The following is a 24,746-nucleotide window of genomic DNA, read 5'->3' as shown; positions in this document are numbered from 1 at the left end:
GCCACCTAGTGTACCATTGGCAGATGCTATGTAAACATTAAACATGTAAACACACAATTCCACTCGATGTTGTAAAAATGCAAAGCCCATCTGTAGTTACTGAAGATAGCTTCTTTGTGCAGGAGGGATTTTGTCCCCGATTTTACCTTGTGGACCACCCTGAGATCTTTTGATTGTGGTATTAAGGCTGCAAACGTGCACACACTTTCTAAGGAATCAAGTCTCGTTGAAATCAGAGAGATGTAGATGCTTCAGAGTAAACCTGTAGAGGATTGCTCTGTAAGAAGGTTAAAGGTTGGACATTGCGGGGGGGGAGGAGGTTGAAATACCAGGGGGCAATAGTTGCCCCAAACTCCCCAGGGGCTACAAGTTCTAGGAAGTTCTGCATATTTAGAAATGTAGTGTGCATGTAAATCAGTCATAGCTGGAAATCTAGTATATGAGCACATTCCATAAGAGAAGGTCTGGTGTGTGTGCACAGTTGCTTGTTCGCCATATAGCCGTAAGCTGGGGGTGGCAAGGGATTGATGGTTCGAGTGCACCTCTATGGGGAGGAGGGTATTTTATTAAAATTATACAGCTTTGCTTGTTTGCAACTAACAGGGCAATCCTTTGCACAGCTCCTTACCAACTTACACCCAGGAAAGTTTGCAGCTTCGATCTTGACTGTACAGTGGTGGCACCAGGGGGGAAATGAGGGGGGGGGATACAGAAGGGGTATATGATATTTCTAGAGGGGCAGGTTGTCTCCCACATGTTCAGATCTCCAAAAGAAAAAAAAATGTTGATGGCAGGAGTCCAGCAATTGGAAGGGGCACAAGTGGGAGGCAAGCTCCTTATATACGTCGAGGGTCTTTTTCGAGCTGTGCGCTGGAACAGACCCCGAGCTCCTTCCTCATCCCGGGAAACCAGTCCTGCTGGGCGGCTAAGGCGTGTCTCTCTCTCTCTCTCGCTCTCTCTCGCCCTCTTTGCAGACGGTGCGCGTCCAGGGCAATGACATCTCCCACCGGCTGCGGCTGTCCAGTGTGCGGAGGCAGGACGAGGGCGTGTACGAGTGCCGCGTGTCGGACTACGGCGACGAGGACACTCAGGAGCACAAGGCCCAGGCGCAACTGCGCGTCCTGGCTCGCTTCTCCCCGCCCGACGTGCAGGCGGCCGAGGCGGTCTCGCACATCCAGAGCAGCGGCCCGCGCAGGAGTAGCCCACCCGGGCGAGCCACGGCCGAGCCGCCCCTGGGGGACAAGCGCCTCCTGCCGGCGCAGGGCGAAGCCGCAGCCTCTTCTTCCTCCTCGTCGGCAGCCTCCATCCCCGCCGCCGCTTCGTCGTCGTCCTCTTCCTCCTCCAACTCCAGCACCACGACTATCGTGGCGGCGGCGGCGGCAGCAGCAGCGTCGTCGGCCTCGCCTCCGCCTGGCAAAGCCACCATCCTCCGCCAGCAGCACGGATCAGGTAGGTGGAGGCGCAGCGACACCCGACGGGGCGCTACGAGAAGCGCATGGATCTGCCCGCGGCGCGGCGGGAGGACCTTATTTGTGGACCATGTCGAGGCCTTGCCATAAAGTGACCTCGAGGGGCACAGCTAGCCTGGGCGTATGTAGCAGCATCTCCCGGGAAATGGAAATACAGTATTGTGCTCCCTTTTCTGTTTGGGAGAAGCCATGTGCCAGTTTGGAGTCCGCTTTGGGTCTCCTTTCCCCGCTGGTTCCTGCTGATCCTTTTAACAAAAGCATATACAGTATCCCAAACCTAGTGTGTTTGGAGAAGAAATGCCAGGTCCTCATTCACCTCTTCTTCCATGAGAAAATATTTCCCGACTACCTGTATGTCAGGCTAAATTGTCAGAAGTTTTACATGAACGAAAAGATACAAAATGTACACATAGAATGAGAATTCTGCTGTTGGGACTTAATATTTTTTCTGAGTTTTTAAAATCTCATTTTGGTGGCTCAGATGAATTTAAGTAAGGTCAACTCTTTGCTACTTAGATCTGCACAAACATTTCTTGGTTTGTGTAACATTTCTGAGAATTGAGTCTCATGTAGGCAGAAAATAACAAAACGGATAGAAAATTGTCATTTCCCCAACACATTCATTTTTGCTCATGCCTGTTTGTATTCTCTCTTTTTTTATTTAATTCCCCACCACCACCACCATTTAATATTTTTGTTAGGGTTCAGATATATTTCTGAGCAACTTCTCACAGAAATGCAGGAAAGTAGAGTTGGAAGGGTCCCCCCCAAGGGTAATCTAGTCCACATTCCTGCAATGCAGGAATAATAGCTAAAGAACCCCTGATGGATGGCCATTGAACCTCTGTCTAAAAAAAACCCAATGAAGAAGAGTCCACCACCTTCTGAGGGAGTCCGTTCTGCTGTCAAATAGCTCTTAATGATTCTCAGAACGATTCATGCTCTGAATAGTGCAGTTGAAAAGCTCACACCTTTTCATAGGAACTATTTTTTTACTGCTCAATACTAGAAAGTGGTTGTAATACACCACTGAAAATGTGGGCTCCACGCAATTTTTGCCTCACTGGGTGCCATTCAGTCTACATGATGGGGATAATGGGTTTATACTATCTTACAATGTTATTATAATGATTATAGGGATAATTTATGTGAAGTGTTTTCAGTCCTGTAAAGTACACTATTGTCCATTGCAATTTGGCGGAAGCAAAAATGTTTTCTCACACAAGCCTTCGGTGACAGTTTTAAAGAGTTCTGTCCCGCTGCAAAAATTAGCACTGGGGAAATGTTTGTAATAGGGATCCTGCTGAGGCCACCTTGACTCTTTCTGTGATATGTTGTGTTTTGTTGCGACACCTGTGCTGGAACTGACTCCCTTGGCAGTAGGGCCTGTTGATTTCAGAGAAGCTTATTTCCAGGTGTGATTGAGAATGGAAGAATTTGATAGCATTTCCACAAGACTGTTTGTTTGTGGGAAAGGTAGCAGGCATGGGGAAGTGGGTGCTTAGAGCAGATAGTAAACAAGCTCTGTACATATCAACAAAGGAGAAGATATATGTGCTTTTGAAGATGAAACTATCAACTATCCCTTGTTTATTGGTCTGCTGCATGAGAGCATATCCTTCCTCAACCTGGTGGTCTCCAGATGTTGTTGAACTACAGCTCCTATAATACCTAGAACATAGGAAGCTTCCTTATCCTTATGAGTCGGACCATTGATCGCTCATGGGGGTGGCATGCATTTGGGACTTTTTAGTTTAGAGAAGAGGGAACATGACAGAATTTTATAAAATGTTGAATGGCATAGAGAAAGAGGATGAAGAAAAGTCCCCTCTCCACTCTCTCGTGACACTAGAATGCATGGGCATCCATCCAACAGAGTTGAACATTGGAAGATTCAGAAAAGATAAAAGGAAGCATCATCACACAGCACATGGTTAAACTATGGAATTCTCTTCCATGGGAGGCAGTGATGGCCACCAACTTAGATGGTTTTAAAAGAGGATTAGTCAAATTCATGGAGGAGGAGAGGGCTATTGATGGCTACTAGCCATGATTGGTATGCTTCCACAGTTGGAGGCAGCAAGGTTTCTGAATACCAGTTGCTGAAAACCACGGGAGGGGAGGGTGCTCTTGTACTGGACTCCTGCTTGCTTGCTGGTCTCCCACTGGCACTTGGTCAGCTCAAGTGAGAACAGGATGTTGGAGTAGGTGGGCCACTGACCTGATGATGCTCTGCCCCTGAGTTGCAGACTTTTCCCCGACCACAGGTCATGCCAACTGGAGCTGATAGAAGAGCATTTTGGAGGGTACCGGGTAAAAGTATGTGTGCTCTGAACTAGAAAGTCCTCCATTATGAACATTCATAGTCATTCCCTTTTCAAGCCTCGGTTTCATCTGTGAACTGGTAACAATAATGCTGAACTTTCCTAAAAAGAAATTCATGGACATTGGAAGGTTATGACATTAGAACAATAGAACACTGCCTCCACTTTCCAACACTTTTCTCCACTTTTGGAGAGAAAAGTGTTGTTGCACTCAGGTCCTGCTTGTGTGCTTTCCATAAACATCCATTGTGGATGTTGGGCAAAATGGACTACTACCCTGATCCAGAAATGATTTTTTTTTTATGTTTTTAAACTCTGAACGATAACACGATGTATAGTATAGAGCAGAGTGTCCCCCCAGATGTTGTTGGACTACAACTCCCATCATCTCTGACCATTGGCCATGCTTACTGGGGCTGAGGGAAGTCCAATAATATCTGGATGGCACCATGCTGGCTCCCCCCCCCCCCATTAAGAGTACTAAACTTCCAAAACAAACTTCCCAGGAAAAAAAACTTCCAAGAAGATGAAAGAGAGTACGTTCTAAAACAACATCACATTTCTTACTGCATTAATTTCAGTGCTTAGCATAGTTCAGTCCTGGTCTCACTATGTTTAACAGAGAGAGATATGGCATGCTATGCTCAGAGGGTTACAGCTGTACGTTGTCATAAACTGTCACAACAAATTTTCGCCGGGGTTTATTCATGCCTCGCCTCGGCCACCATTTCCCCTCTACACACAAATATATAGAGCAAGAGGTCATTTCTGTCTGTATCAAGACTGGTTCATGTTGTTGTTTATGATAGATGAGCTGACTCCAGAGGTATCTGTGAAGGAGTATGTGGTACTTTTTTGCCCCCTGGTTCCTATCAATGAGGCATAGATCCTAGAAGCAGAGTAACTGTGTCTGCTTGATACAATGAGAACAACCTCTCCTTCCAGGAAGGAAGGAGGAAAATCGCCCACTGGGGAAGGGGACTCCATGAAGGTTAACTTCATGCTTTAGCGGGGAGCCTCCCTTAAGCATTTTGCTGACCAGTGTTGGAAATAGTGGTGGTCAATTCCTAGTGCTGGTTTTTTACCTATAAAGCTTTATGTCGCTCAGGGCCCCAGTAAGTTAGGAACCACCTTTCCCTGCATGAACCCACCTAGATCCTGCATTCATCATCTGAGACCCTTCTCCATTTGCCCCCTCCAAGGGAGCTGCAGAGGGTGGTAATATGAGAGCAGACCTTTTCAGTGGCGACTCCCCAATTGTGGAATGCTCTTCAAAGAGAAATGTCCCTGGTGCCGTCTTCAACAACTTTTAGGTGCCAGGCAAAGACATTCCTGTTCACCCAGTCATTTGACTCTCAGTTGCGGTTGACATGGAATGATGATATCCTAATCTGCATTGGTGTTCATCTTTTAGTAGGATGGAGTTGGTTTTTTCCCCTTTTTATGGTATTGCAGGATGAGCACTTTTAGTCAATTAATGACCTTTTGTCTTTTTGATGAATTTTAAATTCTGTATCGTGTACCCCTTTAGAATTGCAAGTCATTTTTAAACATTTTTGTTGTAAGCCACAAACAAATAAGGATGATGATGATGATGATGATGATAGGTAGACCCCTTGAAATTGATGGTTATTGCTAAGCTCATTAACTTCAGTGTGTCTGATGGATGGAACACGGATGGAAAGAACCCAGTGATGAAAACAAGATGGCGATGGTGGTTATGGTGCTGGTAGTAGCAGACTAGACCAACCCTTCTCCTGATCTGGCAGGGCTGTTCTTTTGCTGCATCAATGGAGGCTGCCCCATTAGGATGGCACTGCCCCACCAACCTCAATGTGACCCACCAGCCTGCCTTACTACTTGGAACAAATCCAGGGGGTTCAGCTTCCTCCTCCTTTGTCTTTCTATTGCCCTTGTAGACCTCAGCTGGGAACAGAATGGCAACCAAATTAGTAGGCTCCGCCTGGCTTTGGCACTGCCTACTGTTGGCCTCCCTGCATTGCACCTTTACCAGTCACAATGGGCACCAGCTACTGCTGATGCTATTAGGTAGAAGCACCAACTAATGCAAAGATTTAGGGCCGCCATAGCAGGTAATCAGTTTGAATCAGAGTAGACCTATTGAAATGAATGGCACTTAGTCCATGTTGTCCATGTATTTTAATGGGTCTGCTTCTGAGTAAAACTGAATTGATGCCTCTTTTGGACTGTGCTGCCTGTACTCATCCTGCTAGATTCAGGGCTGGTATTTAGTGCAGCTTGCATGCATCCAATATGGAAATTCATGCTTGAAAACTGTTCCATCTAGAGGTGCCTTTAGGAGATGAAAGCATGGGGCTGTATCCAATGTCAGCCATGCTCTGAGGAGATCTATTGCAAGTAATGAACAAAACAAACTCATGGCCTTTACTTTTAATAGGTCTACTCTGAATAAAAGTTAGTTGGATACAGCCCATGTTCTCGATGCTCACCATGGGTAAGCAGTGGCTAAGGGGCAGATGCAGGAATCTACATTCCTGTGCACGCAACTGGAAACAACTTTTATTCACTTTTTAAAAGGTTATTTTGTGTTTAGTTTTTGCACAAGCGATAAGCAGGTGTAACCAAAGCATGAATTCAGAAAATTACATTGTGTGGTATGGCTTACTTTTAAAATAAGGGTAATGGAGTCAATCTTGTATGAAAATCATACTTGGGTCCTCTTACATGGAAGGTATTTCCCTGTTCATAGAAGTGCAGAGAATAACTGGTAGCAGGGTAGAGACAAGGAGACAACGGCACTCTGTGCGTGTGTAATGGCACACTTTTCTAAATAAGTGTTGGGCAGAACCTCTTGTGATGAAAAAATTGCATCCCTCCCAAGTAAAAGTGTCACTAGCTGCCACTGTGCCTACCGACCTTCAGCACCCTTAACAAACCACAGCTCCCGTGATTCTTTGGGAGGAAGCCGTGACTGCTTTTATTTTTTCATTTTTTAAGATTTCTATACCACCCTTCATCCTGAGGATCTTGGGGTGGTTTACAATATAAAAACATGAAAATGCATAAGAGGAATGTTTTTATCCAGTGCCTAAAAATATGTAACGAAGGCACCAGGTGAGCCTCCCTGGGGAGAGCATTCCACGAGCGTGGAGCCACCACAGAAAAGGCCCGTTCCTGAGTTGCCACCCTCCAAACTTCTTGCGGAGGAGGCACATGAAGAACTGCCTCAGATGATGATGGCACGGTCTGGGTTGGTCCATATGGGGAGAGGCAGTATGATACTGCTTTGCATTTACAGTGCAGATGGGGCCTGAGTGTTCCGACTTTCAAAGAGAAAAATCAAGCTTCCTGCACAGCTGATTTATTTAGCCTTGCGTAGACTGCCTGTGGGTTGTGAAGTGCATATGCCCCTAATGAAACAGCCAGATCAGATTGTAATGGGCACAAAGCCACGCTAACAGATGGGCATAAACATTTGCAGCTAAAAGAGCATGTCAGATATGTCTGTTAGGGCAAAGATCCCCTGCCCCTGATAATCTGGCCTTATCTTTTCTATCTGTCGCACTGCTCTACATCTCTGGTGGCTGGACATGTTTGTAAATAGGGGGACACCGTGTTAACAAACCATTTTGAAGCCTCCTGCACTCATGATTTGGGCAGGAAATGTTGCGGTCAGTTAACGGAGAGGCAATCTTAGATCACAAGAGAATTCAATACAAAGTGGGAAGGTGTGTGATGGGTGGAGCAGGTCCCAGAATGGGTTCTGAAGGCACAGCTTTGCAGGTCTGGGTCTGGTCAGTGCCTTTATGGGACATCTTCTGGGGAGGAAGCCCTATTATGAGGGGATCCCAACAGGCATCAGGAGGATGCTGACAGTGTTGCAGAACAATATGAAAAGGCAACATCCAGGAAGAGTCAGTTTCAGTCCTCAGTGAGAAGCAGGAGGAGGGGGAGGGGGGAACGGGAGTGAAAGAGGAGTGACACTGAGAGGACAAGGAAAGAGAGGCAGGTGAGGGGAGATGGAGGAGGAGGCAGAAGAGACAGACCGTGAAGGGATACCTCAAAGGGAAAAGTGCAGGAGGGAAAGAGCAAACGTGAAGGAGTAAAAAGCGGGAGGCCAGAGGGAGGGAGGGAGGGAGGGAGGGAGGGCATGAAGGAGGGAGGGGAAAGAGCTGACAGGAAAATTATTTATTTATTTATACCCCCCATTTCCCCCTGGGTGGGACTCAAAAGAAGAGGGGTACCCAGAGATGCAAAGGGGTAACTAAACTGTAAGAGCAAAGCCTCTTCCAGGAGGTTCTCTGCAAAGATGAGACCATCTGAGGTTTTGAGGACTCCTAGGACAGGAAAAACATGGCACCTTCCCTGAGTTCCATCATGGTGAAACGATGGCATGTGAATGGAAGAAACACATAAGCAAACAATGGGAGAGTTCTGCTGCAAGCTCTTAAGCACCGGATTTACGTGCTGATGTCAAGTCTGCCCCGTCAGCAGTCTAACCCAGGGCAGTCCACAGGTGGCCCTTGAGACCTTTTCTGGTGGCCCTCAGCAACCTTTGACACCCCACCCCACTGGGCTTTTGGAAGGAGGCATGAGGGCTCTGACGGGGTCCTAGAGCCCTCCATCCTCCTTCCCAAAGCCTAGTTAGTGTCTTGCTTAGCTAGGGAAGGCAGTGCAAAGGTGTGTCAAATTTTAGCCTCCGGAAAAGGTGGAATGAGGAGTGGATGGTTCATTATAAGTGCACCACGAATGCACTATTATTGCATCATGGACATGTTCGTGGACTGCTGCCCCCAGGGAGGCTCACCTGGCACCGTCATTACATATCTGCAGGAGCCTAGGGGAAAACATTTCCACTAGGCCTCTGACTTTGAAGGCTCTGTATTGTGGAGTTAAGGGAGTTTCCTGAAGGTCTTCAGTTTTGTGTTGCGAGGGGTCAGGAGCAATAAAACCCCTGCGTTCAGAAGCCACAAATCACCAAAATGGGTCCGGCAGGCTTCCCGATCGCGCAGTTCCAAAAACACTTTCACCTTCATAGCAGAGTTCAAATGCACAGCGTTCTTGAAGCGAAACCCCCTGCAATATCGTCTTTGTTAATCAGCAGTCTTTAACAAACATACACTGACTCCTCCACTGTCAGCAAAGCAGATTTATTGCAGCGTAGCATAACTCAAAAGCCCGGAGATGAGGCGTTCATGGCTCCTCTCCGGTACAGGCAAAAACGAAAGCAACCTTCTCACACAGACTTCAGACTCGGTCTGAGAATTATTGAAGTCTCCTATTACAAAGCATAACATGACATCAGTTCCTGTGTGACGGCGTAGCTAGATCTGTGTGTAACCCTTTCAGATCCTCACACCCCCTCTCGCCGGACACACAGGGCATGGTGCAGGTTGTGGCCTACACCAGATACAAACCATTGCAGAATTCCCAATGCAGTTGGAACCCTAAAGTTTTGGTGAACCCATCCGCTAGGTTCTCTTGGCTTGGACAATACTTCAGCTTCACCAAGCCTGTCTGGACACTCTGACAAACATTTCTAAACCGGATGTCCAAGTGTTTGGTTCTGGACTTGAACTGTCCAGTCTCTGCCAGCTTCATACAGGGCTGGTTGTCCTCCCAAACTGTGATGGGTAAACAACACTCCCCGTTGACTTCCTGGACCAAGCCCTTGTAGAACTCCATCTCCCTACAGGCTTCAGATAACGCACTGAATTCAGCCTCTGTAGAGGAGAGAGCTAGAAGACTCTGCTTTCTGGATCTCCACCCGACCAGAGCCTCCCCGTACTTGACAACAAGTCCAGACACTGATTTCCTGTCGTCCAGATTGGCCCAGCTGCTGTCAGACCAGCAAGAGAGCTGTGCTCCACCTTCTGCTGACAGCTTGAGGCGCCAATCTCTGGAACCTTGTAGGTATCTCAGTACCCTCTTGATGCCATTCCAGGCATGCACACTGGGTTGTGCTGCCTCCCGGCTGAGCAGATTTATAGCAAAGGCTATATCCGGTCTGCTCCACTGGGAGAGATACAACAGACTTCCAAGTGCTGACTGGAACACCTCGGGGCTCTGGAACGCAGAGTGTTCCCCGGACTGACTGTCCTTTACGTAACAAGTCTCCATTGGTGTTCTGACACTGGCACAGTCAGACATCCTGAACCTCTCTAGTAGCTGTTCGATCTTGCTCTCCTGACTTAGCAAGAAACTGCCATCCTCAGTCCTTTCAATTTTGACTCCTAGGTAAACACTCACTGGACCTAGTTCTTTGAGCTTGAAGTGCTTACTAAGCTCCTGTGCAAACTCCTGCACCTGACTCTCTGACTTGGCAAGGCAAATGATGTCATCGACATAACAGAGCACCAGAGTTTGCTCCTGGCCGGAACCTGCCAGGTAAAGACAACTGTCAGCAAGACTCCGCTGGAAACCCATGCTTTCCAGCGCTTGATGGAGACACAAATTCCAGTTCCTGGCGGACTGCCGTAAGCCATAAATGGATTTGTGTAGCTTCCACACGACATTCGGCTTATTGCCCTCGAACCCTGGTGGAGGTAGCATGTACAGAACCTCCTCCAAAGACGAGTTCAGATAAGCGACGTCCACATCAAAGTGGTGCACTACAAAGCCTCTCTGAGCAGCTACAGCTAACAAAAAGCGAAGAGTTTCACTCCTAGAAGTCGGCGCATACACCTCCGTGTAATGCAAGCCCTTCTTCTGCGTGAAGCCTCTGGCTACTAGCCTAGCTTTGTACTGAGGTTCTCCAGTTGCTGTGGGTTTAAGCCTAAACACCCAGCGACTGCTCACAGCACGCTCGCCCTTGGGCAGCGTCACTTTGGAGAACACCTTCAGTGCCTTCATGGAGTTCATCTCCTTCTGCATTGCCTGGTGCCACTTCTCGGCTTCCGGCTCAGGCAATTTCTGCACTTCCTCAAAGCTCTCTGGCTCACACAGAGCCATACAAGCCCACACGCTAGTGGCTGTGTACCGTTCAGGAGGAATTCCTTTCGTGGTCCTCTGGGACCTCCTCAGTGTGTCATCGGAGTCCCCCTCTGACCCAGACGAGCTGGACTCTGCCTGTGAGTCCCTGGCGTCTGGTGACTCTCCTACTGACCTGCTCCTCTTGAATGGTTCCCCTGGACCAGCCTCTGGAGACGTTCTACTGCGCTTGAACTGTCTTCCAGATCTAGCCTTTGGAGAAACTGGTGCACTCCGCGGCTCTTGCTTCGGAGTAGCTACTGGACGTGGTGCAACCTGGCCTTGGTTGGGTGCTCGGCCCGAACCACCAGAAGTGCCAGGAGTGGCAGCACCACTACCTCTCGGAGCTGTACCAACGGCCGGGGCTGGTCCGCCAGCTGGACCTGGTCCACCAGCCGGACCACCACCCGGACCACTACCACCAGCCGGTGGTGCACCTGCTTGTCCCACATCTTCAGGACCTTCCAGAATGTCAGTGAGAACTTCTGGATTGCCGTGAACACGTTTCCACCCCTCCTGCTCGCAGAACTCAGCACTGCAGCTGAGCACTACCCGAGACTGATCCTTCCCCTCAGGGTAGACGAACCTCCAGGCCTTGGAGGCTGGCTCGTACCCGACGAAGATCATCTTTTGGGACCTAGGTCCACCTTTGCGGCGCTTGGCTTTAGGCAGCAGCACATAAGCCTGGCAGCCGAACACTCTCATGAAGTGAACCTTTGGCTTCTTGCCATACAACAGAGCATAGGGCGTGTCACCTACCACCGAATTGTAGGTGCGGTTCAAACAGAAAGAAGCACACTTCCATGCTTCAGCCCAGAACTTCTGAGGCAACTTAGCATCGAAAAGCATGGCTGACACCGCCTCTTGCAGCGTCCTGTTCCTCCTCTCGGCAACTCCGTTCTGGGGAGGAGCATATGGAGCTGACAACCTGTGCTTGATACCTTTCTGGCGGAAAAACCCTTGCAGTGTGGACCCTAAGAATTCCATTCCTCGGTCCGACTGAAAGCTGCGAACTTTGCAGGAAAACTCAAGTTCAACCGCAACAACCCACTCCTTGATCATGCTGGCCGCCTCCCCCTTGTGTTTGAGCGGAATCGACCATCCTGCTCTCGAGTGGTCGTCCGTGAGAGTTAGAATGAATTTGGCTCCGCCCATGCTGGGCGTCGGGAACGGACCACAGAGATCTGCATGAACTAGGGCAAAACACTCCGTGGTGACTCTATCTGATCTAGGAAAATGGCACGTTTTTACCTTGGCCTGTTTGCATGCAGCACAGTCAAGAAACCGTGAGCATGGTGAAAACTCGCACCCTTGCGTGTTACCTGGGGCCTTCTTTACGTACTGCCAATTCCTATGAGAAAAGCGTCGATGCCATAAGTGTAAACAATCACGATGCATCGGCGTATTCGCGCACAGCGCCTGTGCTGTGTCAGAGGTACTGTTACCTGTTTCCAAAACAAAAACTCCATCATCATTACAAGGCACACTGACCAACAGTTTACCCCCTTTAGAGATGGTACAGACATCATTCTCCAAATGAACCACATACCCATCCCTTAAAAGAGAAGACACAGACAATAAACAGCGCTTCATGCCTGGAAGAACAAAGCATTGAAGATCAGCCTGTAAAAAATCAACAAAGACAGTAGCTTCAGTCTGTAGCTTTTTCTTTGAACCATCAGCAAGGGAAACTTGTTTTCCTCCAACAATGTCCTTGCAGTCCCGAGCATGGTTACCAGGTGGTATAAAATGGTGAGATGCTGCTGTGTCAATCATGAACTGTAACTTAGCAACAGGAACGTCCTTGACGGTAGCCATAGCAGCAGCAAGATGACGTGGGCCTGTTCCAGTCGAGCCCCCACCTCTGTCTCTCCTACGTGCGGTTCCAGGCTTGCCAAAACCTCTTATCTGTGTGTTTACATTAGCAGCGCCTCTGGCCTTGCAGTCTCGTTGCAGGTGGCTACTCGAATTACAGAGATAACAGCGACGTGTAGCAGCAAAGGCCTGCACAGTTGACTCATCATGGCTTTTGTTTCTAGCTGCCCCCCCTCTCCTGCTGGGAACAGGGCAGCCTCCAGCATATCCATTGCCGGAGTCACTGTGCCTCCTACTCTCCTCCTCCTGTAAGCGTCCCGCAATCAACCGGAGATTAAGATCTGCAGCAGGCATGGCTTCCAGAGTGAGACAAAGGCTCTCATACTCATCAAAAACAGAAGTGAGCAAGATATACGACTTCTGCTCCTCCGTATACGTGATGCCCAAAAGCCTCAGCTTTTCCAACGTGGCTATCACTTTTTGCACATGTTCTTGGACGCTCTGTCCATGAGCCAGTTTTAAGCCATACAGCTGCCTGGTCAAATGGATTTTTGCACCAGCTGTAGGTCTCATATAAATTCCTTCCAGCCCGGTCCAGATAGCGTGGGCACTCTCAAGTCCAGCTATCAGGGGCAATTGGGAACCTTCCAGGGCCATTATGAGCATTCCCCTGGCTCTCTCATCCCTGCGTTGCTCAGCTTGCGCAGCTGCGACCGCTGCAGCTCCAGCGCCAGCAGCAGCTTGGACAGGGGGGTTTCTCGGGGTCTCACTAAGCCCTCTGGCAAGAATCCAAGTTTTGGCTTTCACTCTCCATTCCAAATAATTTTCTCCATTCAGTGGAGGAAAGGGGCAGGAAAAGGATTCATTTCCTTCAGCAGCGGCAGCCATTCTCTCCCCCCGGGGCTTTTCTACTTACTGCTGTAGAACTCAAACTCCCGGCTCCGGATTAATGGCGTCGTCCCACCAGCGAATGCTTGCCAGCCCTGGCTGCACTCCAGCTGGGTTTCACTGCCGTGGCACGCTGTCCATTCCTCCCTTTGAAGACGATAGCAGGCAGGCAATTAGCAAAGCCATAACCTTTTGCCCATAACCTTTTGTGTTGCGAGGGGTCAGGAGCAATAAAACCCCTGCGTTCAGAAGCCACAAATCACCAAAATGGGTCCGGCAGGCTTCCCGATCGCGCAGTTCCAAAAACACTTTCACCTTCATAGCAGAGTTCAAATGCACAGCGTTCTTGAAGCGAAACCCCCTGCAATATCGTCTTTGTTAATCAGCAGTCTTTAACAAACATACACTGACTCCTCCACTGTCAGCAAAGCAGATTTATTGCAGCGTAGCATAACTCAAAAGCCCGGAGATGAGGCGTTCATGGCTCCTCTCCGGTACAGGCAAAAACGAAAGCAACCTTCTCACACAGACTTCAGACTCGGTCTGAGAATTATTGAAGTCTCCTATTACAAAGCATAACATGACATCAGTTCCTGTGTGACGGCGTAGCTAGATCTGTGTGTAACCCTTTCAGATCCTCACAGTGTACTAGCAGATGTTTGAGGTACATTTTGTGTCTTTGCCTAATTACTGAAGCATTAATAGCACCTCTGCATTTGTTTGATTTAACCTTTCTGATCCTGAGGTTAATAAAATGTATGTTTTTTGGCAGACACTCCGTGAATAATGTATTTAAGCAGCTGTACAAGAAATAGATGCTCAAAACTAAACCCATTAAATGTTTAAATGCATTTGCCTAAGATAATGTTCCGTGTGTGTGTGTGTGTGTGTGTGTGTGTGTGTGTATGTGTGTGTGTGTGTGTGTGTGTGTGTGTGAAAGATTGAGGGCACAAGGAGAAGGGGATGACAGAGAATGAGATGGCTGGATAGTGTTCTCGAAGCTACCGACATGAGTCTGACCAAACTGCGGGAGGCAGTGGAAGACAGGAGTGCCTGGCATGCTCTGGTCCAAATGGTCACAAAGAGTCGGACACAACTAAACAACAACAACAACAACAACATGCCACTTTAAACAGCCATGGTATCTCCCAAAGAATCCTGGGAGCTGTAGTTTGTTACGGGTTCTGAGAGTTGTTAGGAGATCCTATTCCTGTCACAGATTGCTATAGCAATCTTGTATAGCAATCAAAGAGTAGTTCTGTAAAGTAGCATAGGGGGGGTCTCCTAACAGTTTACAACAGAAACAAATTAAGTTATAAAGCTCCTTTTGTGGGGTGTTTGCAGTAACAGAATAACATTTACGCCTTTAGGGTTTGTCATTATCTGATGGGGCAGGTCTTCCCTCTAATCCAGATGTGTGTGGGATGATTTACAGATATATAATTATGTGGAGTAGGTGGGAAAGGCACCCTGTAAAAACTTCTCTCCTTTAAAAAAAAAATGGGAGAGACATCCAATATAGTCATTAACTGAAATGTCTGAGAAAAGAGACTGTTCCCGCTGAGAGTTCACAAACCCAAATTTGCTTGTAAATACATCCATCAATGCTGTGAGTCTGCCCCAAAAAACAAAAGTTTTGCTAGCGCAGTCGCTTTCATATACCTATAGTAGTCACTGATAGTATGTTAGCAGCTTTGAATCTGAAGCCCCAGGATCATATTGTCCATGGGCTAACGACAGTAGACAGCAGCATCCCCCTCTAAGGTCACTACCCTGAAATGTGCTGCCCTCAAGAAAGCTGCTGATTTAGGACACCCTCACTGCTCTCACCGTCCAAAATCTCTGGGACAACAGGAGCAGCATTGAGTCCAAGTGGATACCCAAACCAGGAAGTTCAGTGACTATCTGGCAACACAAGGTCTCCAATATTGAGTTCTATGTGGGAAGTTGACTTCAGAATCATGCTCTGGATCATGGCTATGCTGATGCTCTAGAAAGCGGTGGGGCAACTCAAAAAACTGTTCAGGTGATGCTTTGTTGTTGTTTAGTCGTTTAGTCATGTCCGACTCTTCGTGACCCCATGGACCAGAGCACGCCAGGCACTCCTGTCTTCCACTGCCTCCCGCAGTTTGGTCAGACTCATGTCGGTAGCTTCGAGAACACTATCCAGCCATCTCATTCTCTGTCATCCCCTTCTCCTTGTGCCCTCAATCTTTCCCAACATCAGGGTCTTTTCCAGGGAGTCTTCTCTTCTCATGAGGTGGCCAAAGTATTGGAGCCTCAGCTTCAGGATCTGTCCTTCCAGTGAGCACTCAGGGCTGATTTCCTTCAGAATGGATAGGTTTGATCTTCTTGCAGTCCATGGGACTCTCAAGAGTCTCCTCCAGCACCATAATTCAAAAGCATCAATTCTTCGCCAATCAGCCTTCTTTATGGTCCAGCTCTCACTTTCATACATCACTACTGGAAAAACCATAGCTTTAACTATGCGGACCTTTGTCAGCAAGGTGATGTCTCTGCTTTTTAAGATGCTGTCTAGGTTTGTCATTGCTTTTCTCCCAAGAAGCAGCCGTCTTTTGCACCCATTCTTTCCCATTTCCTAGTTCTGCTTTACTGCTTAGCTCAGGGGTAGAGAACCCTGTGACCCTTAAGATATGGTTTGGATTCCCAACATTTGATCACTCTGGCTGAAGTTGATGGGAGTTGGAGCCCAACAATGTTTGGAGGGCCACAGGTTTCTCATCCTTGCCTTAGCTGGACAAGTCCTCTGGTATTTTGAAAACCTTCTCCCTGATCTGCTGGACAGCTCCTTTCATAATACAGCAGTGGTAGCAGAAACTGCAACAATAAATAGGTGTTTAACAGTGCAGTTGTATATATGCCTTCCCAGGCATAAGCCCCCTTGAGTTCAATGGGACTTACTCCCAGGTAAAGATCAAAGCATAAGAACATAAAAAGAGTCTGCTGGATTGGACCATCTAGTCCAGCATCCTGTTCTCATAGTGGCCAAACAGCTGCATGTGAAAAAACAGCAAGCGGGATTCAAACTCAAGAGCCCTCTCTCCTTCTGTGGTTCCCAGCAACTGGTGTTTGGAAGCATTGCAGATGGAGGCAGAGCATTGTGGCTAGTAGTCATTGATAATCCTCTCCTCCATGAATTGGTCCAGTCCTCTTTTAAATCCATCCAAGTTGGTGGCCATCACTGCCTCCTGTGGGAGTGAGTTCCATAGTCCAACTATGCGCTGTGCAAATAAGTCCTTCCTTTCATCTTCCACGAATCAGCCATAGAAGAGCCTGCTGGATCAGGCCAATGGCCCATCTAGTCCACCATCCTGTTCTCAAAGTAGCCAACCGGATGCCTGTGGGAAGCCTGCAGGACAAGAGCACCCTGCCTACCTGCGATTCTCAGCCACAAACATACAGAGGCAAGGCACTGGTGGTGGTTGCATGCCAGAGTCTTTTTCCTTCTTTCGTTTCTGTGAAGCAAAGCCAACGTTTTTATTAACAAGGGCCAAAAAGGTCTGGAAGCAGATAAGAAAAGCACAGCAATTGTGGGTATTTTGAAAGGACCCAGTTTGTGTTGTTGCTGTTGTTCCCCCACCCCCCACCCCCACCCCCCACCGTACAGATCTCTGACAGCATTGTATTAGGAGGAAGATGAATTGATTATAGGTTTTTAATTTAAGGAGTGCGTCTTGTGGCAAGTACACAATGCCTGTATGTACCACTGCGCTCCTGCGAGCAAGGCAGGAACAAAGCAACTGTGTGCATCAATATTAAACAGCTCCTGTTGGGTTTTGCATTGGTAAAAGCCGGGGTGTCAGTGAAACGGGGGGTTATTTGTCACAACAGTCCTTAGCAACCGTTATTTTTTGCATTGCTGGGCTGTTACCAACGGGGAGGCAAATTGCTGTCATCGGAGAAGTGGAGCACTTTAGCAGAACAGCAGAATCTGTATCTTGCGAATATGGCTCTGGGCAAGGAAAGGATGTCACCATTCAGTCCGGCACCAGTTCCGACTTCAAAAGGACAAAGCTTAGTAGGGACAGAATGATGGTTGGGAGGCATGCGATGCTCCAGCCCTTGCTGAACATGTGGAGGTACGAGGGAGACTGGCTGGAAACCTGAGGCCACATTGAATTCCATGAAGGAAGAGAGGCAGGGCAGAGATCTTCCAGCCACGCAGCCAGCCACGCCCTCCTGAAATGATACTCCATTCCACCTCAACTGATTTTACATCCCCCACTCCACCCCAGTTGGCATTCCGTAGCAGCTACAAAGCGCACTCTGTCTTCATAAGGCTGTTTTTGAAGTTTTTCCTTCCAATAATAATAATAATAATAATAATAATAATAATTGTCTCTGTACTTCTGCAGACTCCTGTCTGAAACCATGGACAGCAGCTGTAAGTCAGTGTCGACAATACTGAGATAGATCAGCTAGATCTGACTTGGTCCAAGGCAGCTTCCTATGCTCCTAGGTCTATAAAATTGGGCATAGTGTCTATAGAGATGTTTTCCTTGATGATTGGGTGATTCAGGACAGGCAAGGAAGGAATTACTTCTTCACATCATGCGTAGTTAACCTGTGGAATTCACTGCCACAAGACATGCTGATGGCTGCAGACTTAAGGCAGCTTTATTTGTTATTATTTCACAAAATGCACGTACTGTTTGATTTGATTTGATTTTTAAAGACCTCAAAGCAGTTTACAAAAAGAACAACACAGCAAAAATCACCAGTTAAAAAACAGTTCCTTAAAACATCTGCTTCAATCTGCACTTCTAACTGTTGAGGCTAGCTGGGCCTCCAATGACAAAGCTGGATGCAGAAGCACCCACCCCAAATTGCAGGCTTGCTCCTTCAGGGAGAGTGCAATCCCATCCAGTTGGACCAATTTCTTGGTCATGGGAAACTACTGGCCTTGTTTTGCAAGGATTCAAGCTCATCTTCCTTTTCTCCATCCATCTCACCACTGCATCCAGACACTGATACAGGGACTGCAGTGCACAGCCTCTCCCAGCTCAGATGTTCTGGAGAAACAGAGTTGAGTGTCAACAGCATAATGATGGCACATTGCCCCCAAATTCCTCAAGACTGCTCCCAGCTTTCAACATGCATTATACAAATTCGTGACAAATAAGGCTTTCAAATGGTTGTGCGCTGCTACCTCCAGGAGTATGCTTCTGAATACCTGTTGTTCATGAGCAACACTGGGAGAGGGTTATTGCCCTCAGGTCCTGCTTGTGGGTTTTCTAGAGGCACCTTTCTGTCCAGTAAGTAACGGGATACTAGCCTAGATAGACCTTTGATCTGATCCAGCTCTTTTCACATTCTCATAAAGTATTCTAAGCAATGGAAAGCGCTGTCCAAATATTAAGCATCGTTGCACTACTCATCTAAGAGATTCACACAGGCATACGAAAGAAGCAAATTCAACTCAGTTTGACCCACTGGTCTGCAAAAACTGACCAATTGTTGACCTATGATGCTAAGCCTAACATTTCATAAGGTTATGACCTGATCCCTTTAAAGATTAATTATCTAGCTCTTTGCTTTCCTACTCACAAGACAGATAAGAGATTATTCTCAAAAGACAGGCAAATACCCCTGGGGATTCCACAAGCCATCTGTTGTAAACCAACATTTGCCCTGCATTTTTAAACCGCAGTTTGCATGCAGGAAAAGATTAATATGCATTGAGTGGTTTAACAATCAACTCCTCTTCCCAGGGAACTCTGAAAACTGTAGTTCTGTGAGCGGAATGGGAGGCCTGCGAACAACTCTCAGCACCAATAACAAACGACAGATCCCAGAATGCTTTGGAGGGAGCCAAGACTGATTAAAGTGTGAGGCACAAACTATCCCACACCCTCCCCCTTTGTGTTTCCCAGCAACTGGTATTCAGAGTAGGGCTGAGCGATATATTAACATATCGTCCAAAACCAGTTTGAGGTTCATATCATGATACTGGTTTCATAATTTTTGACCTGGCAATTTATTGCAAATTGGGGGGGGGGGGTTGTGCAAAAATCACAATATGGGGGGGAACCCACAAAGCTAGCCAGTTCATCTTCATAATGTCATCCTTATTTCAGATATTCTGATATATTAATATATTACAATGTTTAGCTGGTGATATATCACAAAGCTGAAAACCAGATATCACCCGACCCTGCTGTTCACTTCTACATAGTTCCATCCTTATTTCAGACATCGTGATATTTCGTGATGTTGAAAACCTGGTATCACTCAGCCCTAAATCAGTGTCAAAGTATCACTCTGATTTGAGAGGTAACGAAGCCATCCTAACTAACAGCCGCTGGAGACTGCACATCCCTGAGAGTTGTGCTTCTATAAAGCAGCCAGGAATTTTGTGCCGTGTCATTGTCAGTTCTTCCAGAATGTTGCTTCTATCCAGTGTGCTGGAAGCCATGACATTTGAACTGGCTTCAAGCTTGTTTAAATAAACTTATAATGCAGATGTGTCAAGCAGATGGGGGCAGAGGCTACAGTCTGGGGTTAGATCAGCTCTGAAACAGACTGGTTGCAGCAGCGGTTCCTGTACTAAATGCTCTTCCATCAGCTCCTTTTAGGATACTCCACATGGCAAAGGTTAAAGATGGTACATAGGGATATAGGAAGCTGTTTTATACCCAGACCATCGGTACAACTTGCTCAGTGTTGTCTACAATGGCTGGCAGAGGCTCCCCATGGTATCAAGCAGAACCCTACCTGGAGATGCCAGGGATTGAACCTGAGACCTTCTGCACACAAAGCAGGTGTTCTGCCACTGAGCTACATCCTGTCCCATGGTCGATCTGGGTGATCTGTGCTGATGTATGTCTTCAATGAACTTGACAGGCATAGGAAATGGTCTTATACCAAGCCAGACCACTGGTCCATCTATTGCCTACACGCTGCCTGGCAGTGGATGCTGTATTGCAGAGCTTCTGACTCTTCCCCAACAGTACCGTGTTTCTAATAGGGTCTTGATGGAGATGCTTAGTGAACCACTGGATTTGCGGCATCTTCTTCAAATAATTGCTTTTCCATCATCATGAATTCATTTTTTATATTTGTTGCAGATTTTATTGCAGAAGGGTAGCTGGGTAGCAGAGAAGCTGAAATGTTCGGATCCCATTGGTACAAGTGGGACTTAGCAGAACATCCCCATGTATGTTTATTCAGACACAAGCCTTTTTAAGTGCAGTGGGGCTTGCTCCCCAAGCGAACATTGGATTGCAGGCACACACAGTTTTAAGCTGCAAAGCAATAGATACTTGCTTGGGGGCAAACCCAAATAATGGCTTGCATCCGCGCCTGATTTGCACCACAGACAGCATTTTTTATTCCACACTGCATCGTCTGCAATGCAAGTCGGAGGAATTGTTAGTTCCTATGTACAGCTGCCAATCATCAAGAATTGCAGTCACCGAGGGACGTGTGTGCCTGTGTGAAATGGAGTGTAACTTTTCCTGGATCATACTCAGGTTTGATCAGCCTTTCAGGGATGATATATATTTAATGAATAACACATCTTGAAAATAAGTTCAGGTTGTAGTGAAGGGTGTTTTTTTTTAAAGGATGTATGATTTGAGCTTCTATCATAATAGCCTTGACATTTTAAGCATCTCAAACTATATTTAGGCTGCAGTTAACTATTGATTTAAGTGGATCTGCTGCACAGTGTCTGGTCATTTAATCTAAGGCCTGCGGAGGCTGTTTGCGAATTACCCAGCAGTGAGAGAAAGGCACCGCATGCACAGAGGCACTGCTTCTACTGTTTACATTTCACATAGCTCAGGCCTGGAACTCTCTCGAAATACATCGTGCTGCAGGGAGTTCTGTGTGTACTCGTGGCATTGCTGGGGGGGTCAGAAAACAATTTTGCTCCAAGCCATGTTGGTTGGAGGCTCTGCAAGCTACCACAGCCTCTCCTCCGTGAAGTTGTATGATTGCTTCCCAAATTGGGGTGGGGTGGAATCTGTAGCGCTATGTGTATTTTACATGTAATTACATGCCACTGTGTGAAGATATTTTCTTTCAAAGTGAGGTATAAATCTGCTTAATAAATTAAATTAAATAACTTTTGAGTTTCCAAATACATCACTATGGCCAGTAGCTTAGACTGCATTAAAAAAAAAAACCAAAAAAACACACCAAGATTAGACAAACTGAAAGATCAATAGAACTGACTCCCACAGGGGGCAGTGATGGCCACCAACATAGATGGTTTTAAAAGGAGAGTCGACAATTTCATGGCAGATGAAGCTACTATTGGTTACTAGCTGTGGTGGCTATGCCCTGCCTCCCCAGTTGGAGGCAGTAATGCTTCTGAATGCCACCTGATGGAAAACACAGGAGGGGAGGGTGCTCTTGTGCTCAAATTTCTCTTTCTAAGTTCCGCTCTCCGCATTTCCTTATCAGCGAGCATGAAAATCATGAAAATTCACCTGCATTTTTGTGCACATTCTTCCTTTATGCACTTTTTTGCAAGCTATTTCTGCTGACGCAATGCATATTTTCATACAATATTGCCATGAATGTATGGATTCTTATACACTCTCCCTCCCCCCCCCCCATACACTTCTTTGTATACATCACTTGGCTGAAGAAACACATTGCAAAATTCAGAGATGTGTGATCTTGGAATGAGAGCCAAGTTTTGATGCAAAGAGGGTTTTTCTTGCAAAAAAAAAAAAGTGTGAATCGTGTCATTTCTCATTGAAACGTGAAATGAACCGAGTTTCTCTCCATCCCTAGAAAGGAGACAGAACTTCTTCTGATTCCCCTCTTCATCCATCTACACGGCATCAGTATTGTTCTGCTTTCAGGGAGCAGTATATGTGCCTTTACATTGATTGGTATTTCGCTTGTACCAGAAACACAGGCATGTGAGCTCACCATTCTTTTTTCAACATGCTAACCCATGCTAACCCATGGTGATGCAACCCTACACAAATATTTATGCAGAGCTTTTAATTACAATTGCGTATGAACAGCGGAGGCCAGCCGTATTCCTGCAAGGTGGCTTCTTGGAATGCTCTTTGGGGCTCTCCAAATTGGATTGCACTGAAATCTAATAGCAGGAATGCAGACAGGGGGATGAGTGTTATCGATTGATAGAGGCAGAGAAGAGTGCACCTTTTTGCTTGCTTTTAATCCCTTTTCATCATCTAGGCAATATGATATTTTATTGTTTCGATCCATGCAAGCTGTAATCAACCGTAGAATTTATGTTCCAAGTATGCCTTTATTTATTTTCAAATAAATAAGGCGCCGGGGGGGAATAAGATTTCTTTTAAAAGAATATCTTTGAAGCTCTAAACATTGAACAGAGTTCAGCGTCTTCATGCTCACAATCAGCATGCATTAGACAACAATATTGACTATGGAGCCAGCCACCCCTATCCCAGTTGTGAGCATAGATCAGTCCAGAAAGATTTGTAGTGGCTAGACCAGGGTTGTCAGCCTGGTCCCTACTGCCCACTTGTGGGCATTTCAGGATTCTAGGTGGGCGGTAGGGGGTTCTACGGCACAAGCTGAATCCTCCTTCCACCAAGCACTGGTGGGCAGTAAGGAAATTTTACCATAAAGAAAGATGTGTTAGTGGGCAGTAGGTATAAAAAGGTTGACTACCCCTGGGCTAGACAGAACAATCCTAGAGTTCCCTTTGCCTATATAGAAAGTAGGAATGACACCCAACCTGGACAATGAACATGAGATGTGTCGTATTTATGGACATACACTTCTAAAAATGGTCCTTGCATCATTGGTCCATCATCTAACCGGCTATTGTACACTCTCATTCTGCCACCCTTCCTCCCCCTCCCCCATTTCTCCCTCCTTGCCACCCACCGGAAATGAGCCCAGGCGCCCTCTAAAATGAGCCCAAGAACTGCAAGTGGCCCCTGGGCCACAGGTCACACACCTATGCTCTAAACTGCCTGAACTGAAGGCATTCTCTGTGGGGTGTGTAGGGAGCTCGTGGCCCTCCAGATGTTACTGAAGCACAACTCCCATCAGCCCCAGCAAAAATGGCTAAGGATGATGGGAGTTGTAGTTCAGCAACACCTGACAGGTCAAAGGTTCCCCATGCCTCCACTGTGACCACTCAGTGCTTCAACAAAACACTAAAGGTATCAATGATTCTGAACAGCTGCAAAAATTAAACCTTTCTCTTCTTTCTTTCTTTCTTTCTTTCTCCCCCTCCCTCCTTCATTTTTCTTCCTCTTGTTCCCTCCTAGGTACTGAGCCAATTTACGTGACAGATCCTTTCCTCTATTCGTTCCTGTTGATGTTCCATAAGCTTGTACACTTATTCTTAGACCACTGATGGACTTCTTTATCCGATAATCCCCAGCCAAATGAGAAAGGAAACTATGTAAAACAAAAACAAAAAACAGACGGAAAAAGAACCCTCAATGAGAACTAGAATCTTAAAGATGGACAGAAAGAGACTGGAAAAGAAGCATGAACACATTCAACAAGGGGAGGGGTAAAGCATATTTTTGGGACATTACACAAAGGTCAGTCACCTGAAATAATGCATCTAGTTTTGAGATTCTATGGTATCAATGCCCTGTTCCACACAAGGTAGCTATTATTTCTCTCTTTTCCAACGTCTTTTTTCCCCTCTAAATCTTTCCTCTGACAATTAATTTTGCACGAACTGTTGAACAGTTGCTTTTATGATGATATGTAAAGATATGGGAGGGTGGGGGGGGCAAAGCCCTTCTAAGGAAGGGTCCTATTTTTTAGTAGATTATTGTGGTTAGGCTTTTTATTTTTATTATTTTTATTTCCTTTCTCCTCCTCCCTCCCCCTCCCCCTCTTTTTTAATTAAATTATTTCTTTTGGGGGGAACTATTGATTTTTTAAAAAGGCACATCTTACCATAATGGATATTCACTGTCGATAATATTTATTTTTAAATATAAAAAAGAAAGGTTGGAAACAAGGTAAGACATTTGTTTATAAACCGTATTGTATATTGCTGAATAACAGTTGAATTAAAAAAAAGAGATTTTGAAATAACATTTCTGCATCGAGGTATAAATTTCCACAAAAAAAACCCAACCCATGAAAAATCCAACATTGTGCTGCTACATTTCTTAGAGCAGGGAGGCTTCCTATACCTTTTTCCTCATGTAAAGACACACACATAAAAACCATTAATCTTTAGGCCTAATGCTCATTCTCCCCTGCTTTCAGCTGGGTCCATAAAGGGGATTGGTCCTTGTTCTGATCCAGATGTGGGGGGACTTGTGGCCCTCCAGCTGTTGTAGAACTACGA

General features: G+C 46.5%; 1 protein-coding gene across 1 annotated transcript in view; it reads left to right on the top strand.

Annotated features, from left to right (window-relative positions):
* Positions 1-24,487, top strand: part of VSTM2B (V-set and transmembrane domain containing 2B) — a 38,099-nt gene extending 13,612 nt beyond the window's left edge. The window contains exons 4-5 of the mRNA XM_033156710.1: positions 975-1,449; positions 23,698-24,487. Coding sequence (XP_033012601.1) covers positions 975-1,449; positions 23,698-23,786 — 564 coding nt within the window. The 3' untranslated portion in view covers positions 23,787-24,487. The remainder of the gene's footprint in view (positions 1-974; positions 1,450-23,697) is intronic.
* The last annotated feature ends 259 nt before the right edge of the window (positions 24,488-24,746 follow it).

This window comes from Lacerta agilis, chromosome 8, assembly GCF_009819535.1.
Source record: "Lacerta agilis isolate rLacAgi1 chromosome 8, rLacAgi1.pri, whole genome shotgun sequence".
NCBI classification, from domain to species: Eukaryota; Metazoa; Chordata; class Lepidosauria; order Squamata; family Lacertidae; genus Lacerta; species Lacerta agilis.
This window is presented reverse-complemented; position numbering and strand designations above follow the sequence as displayed.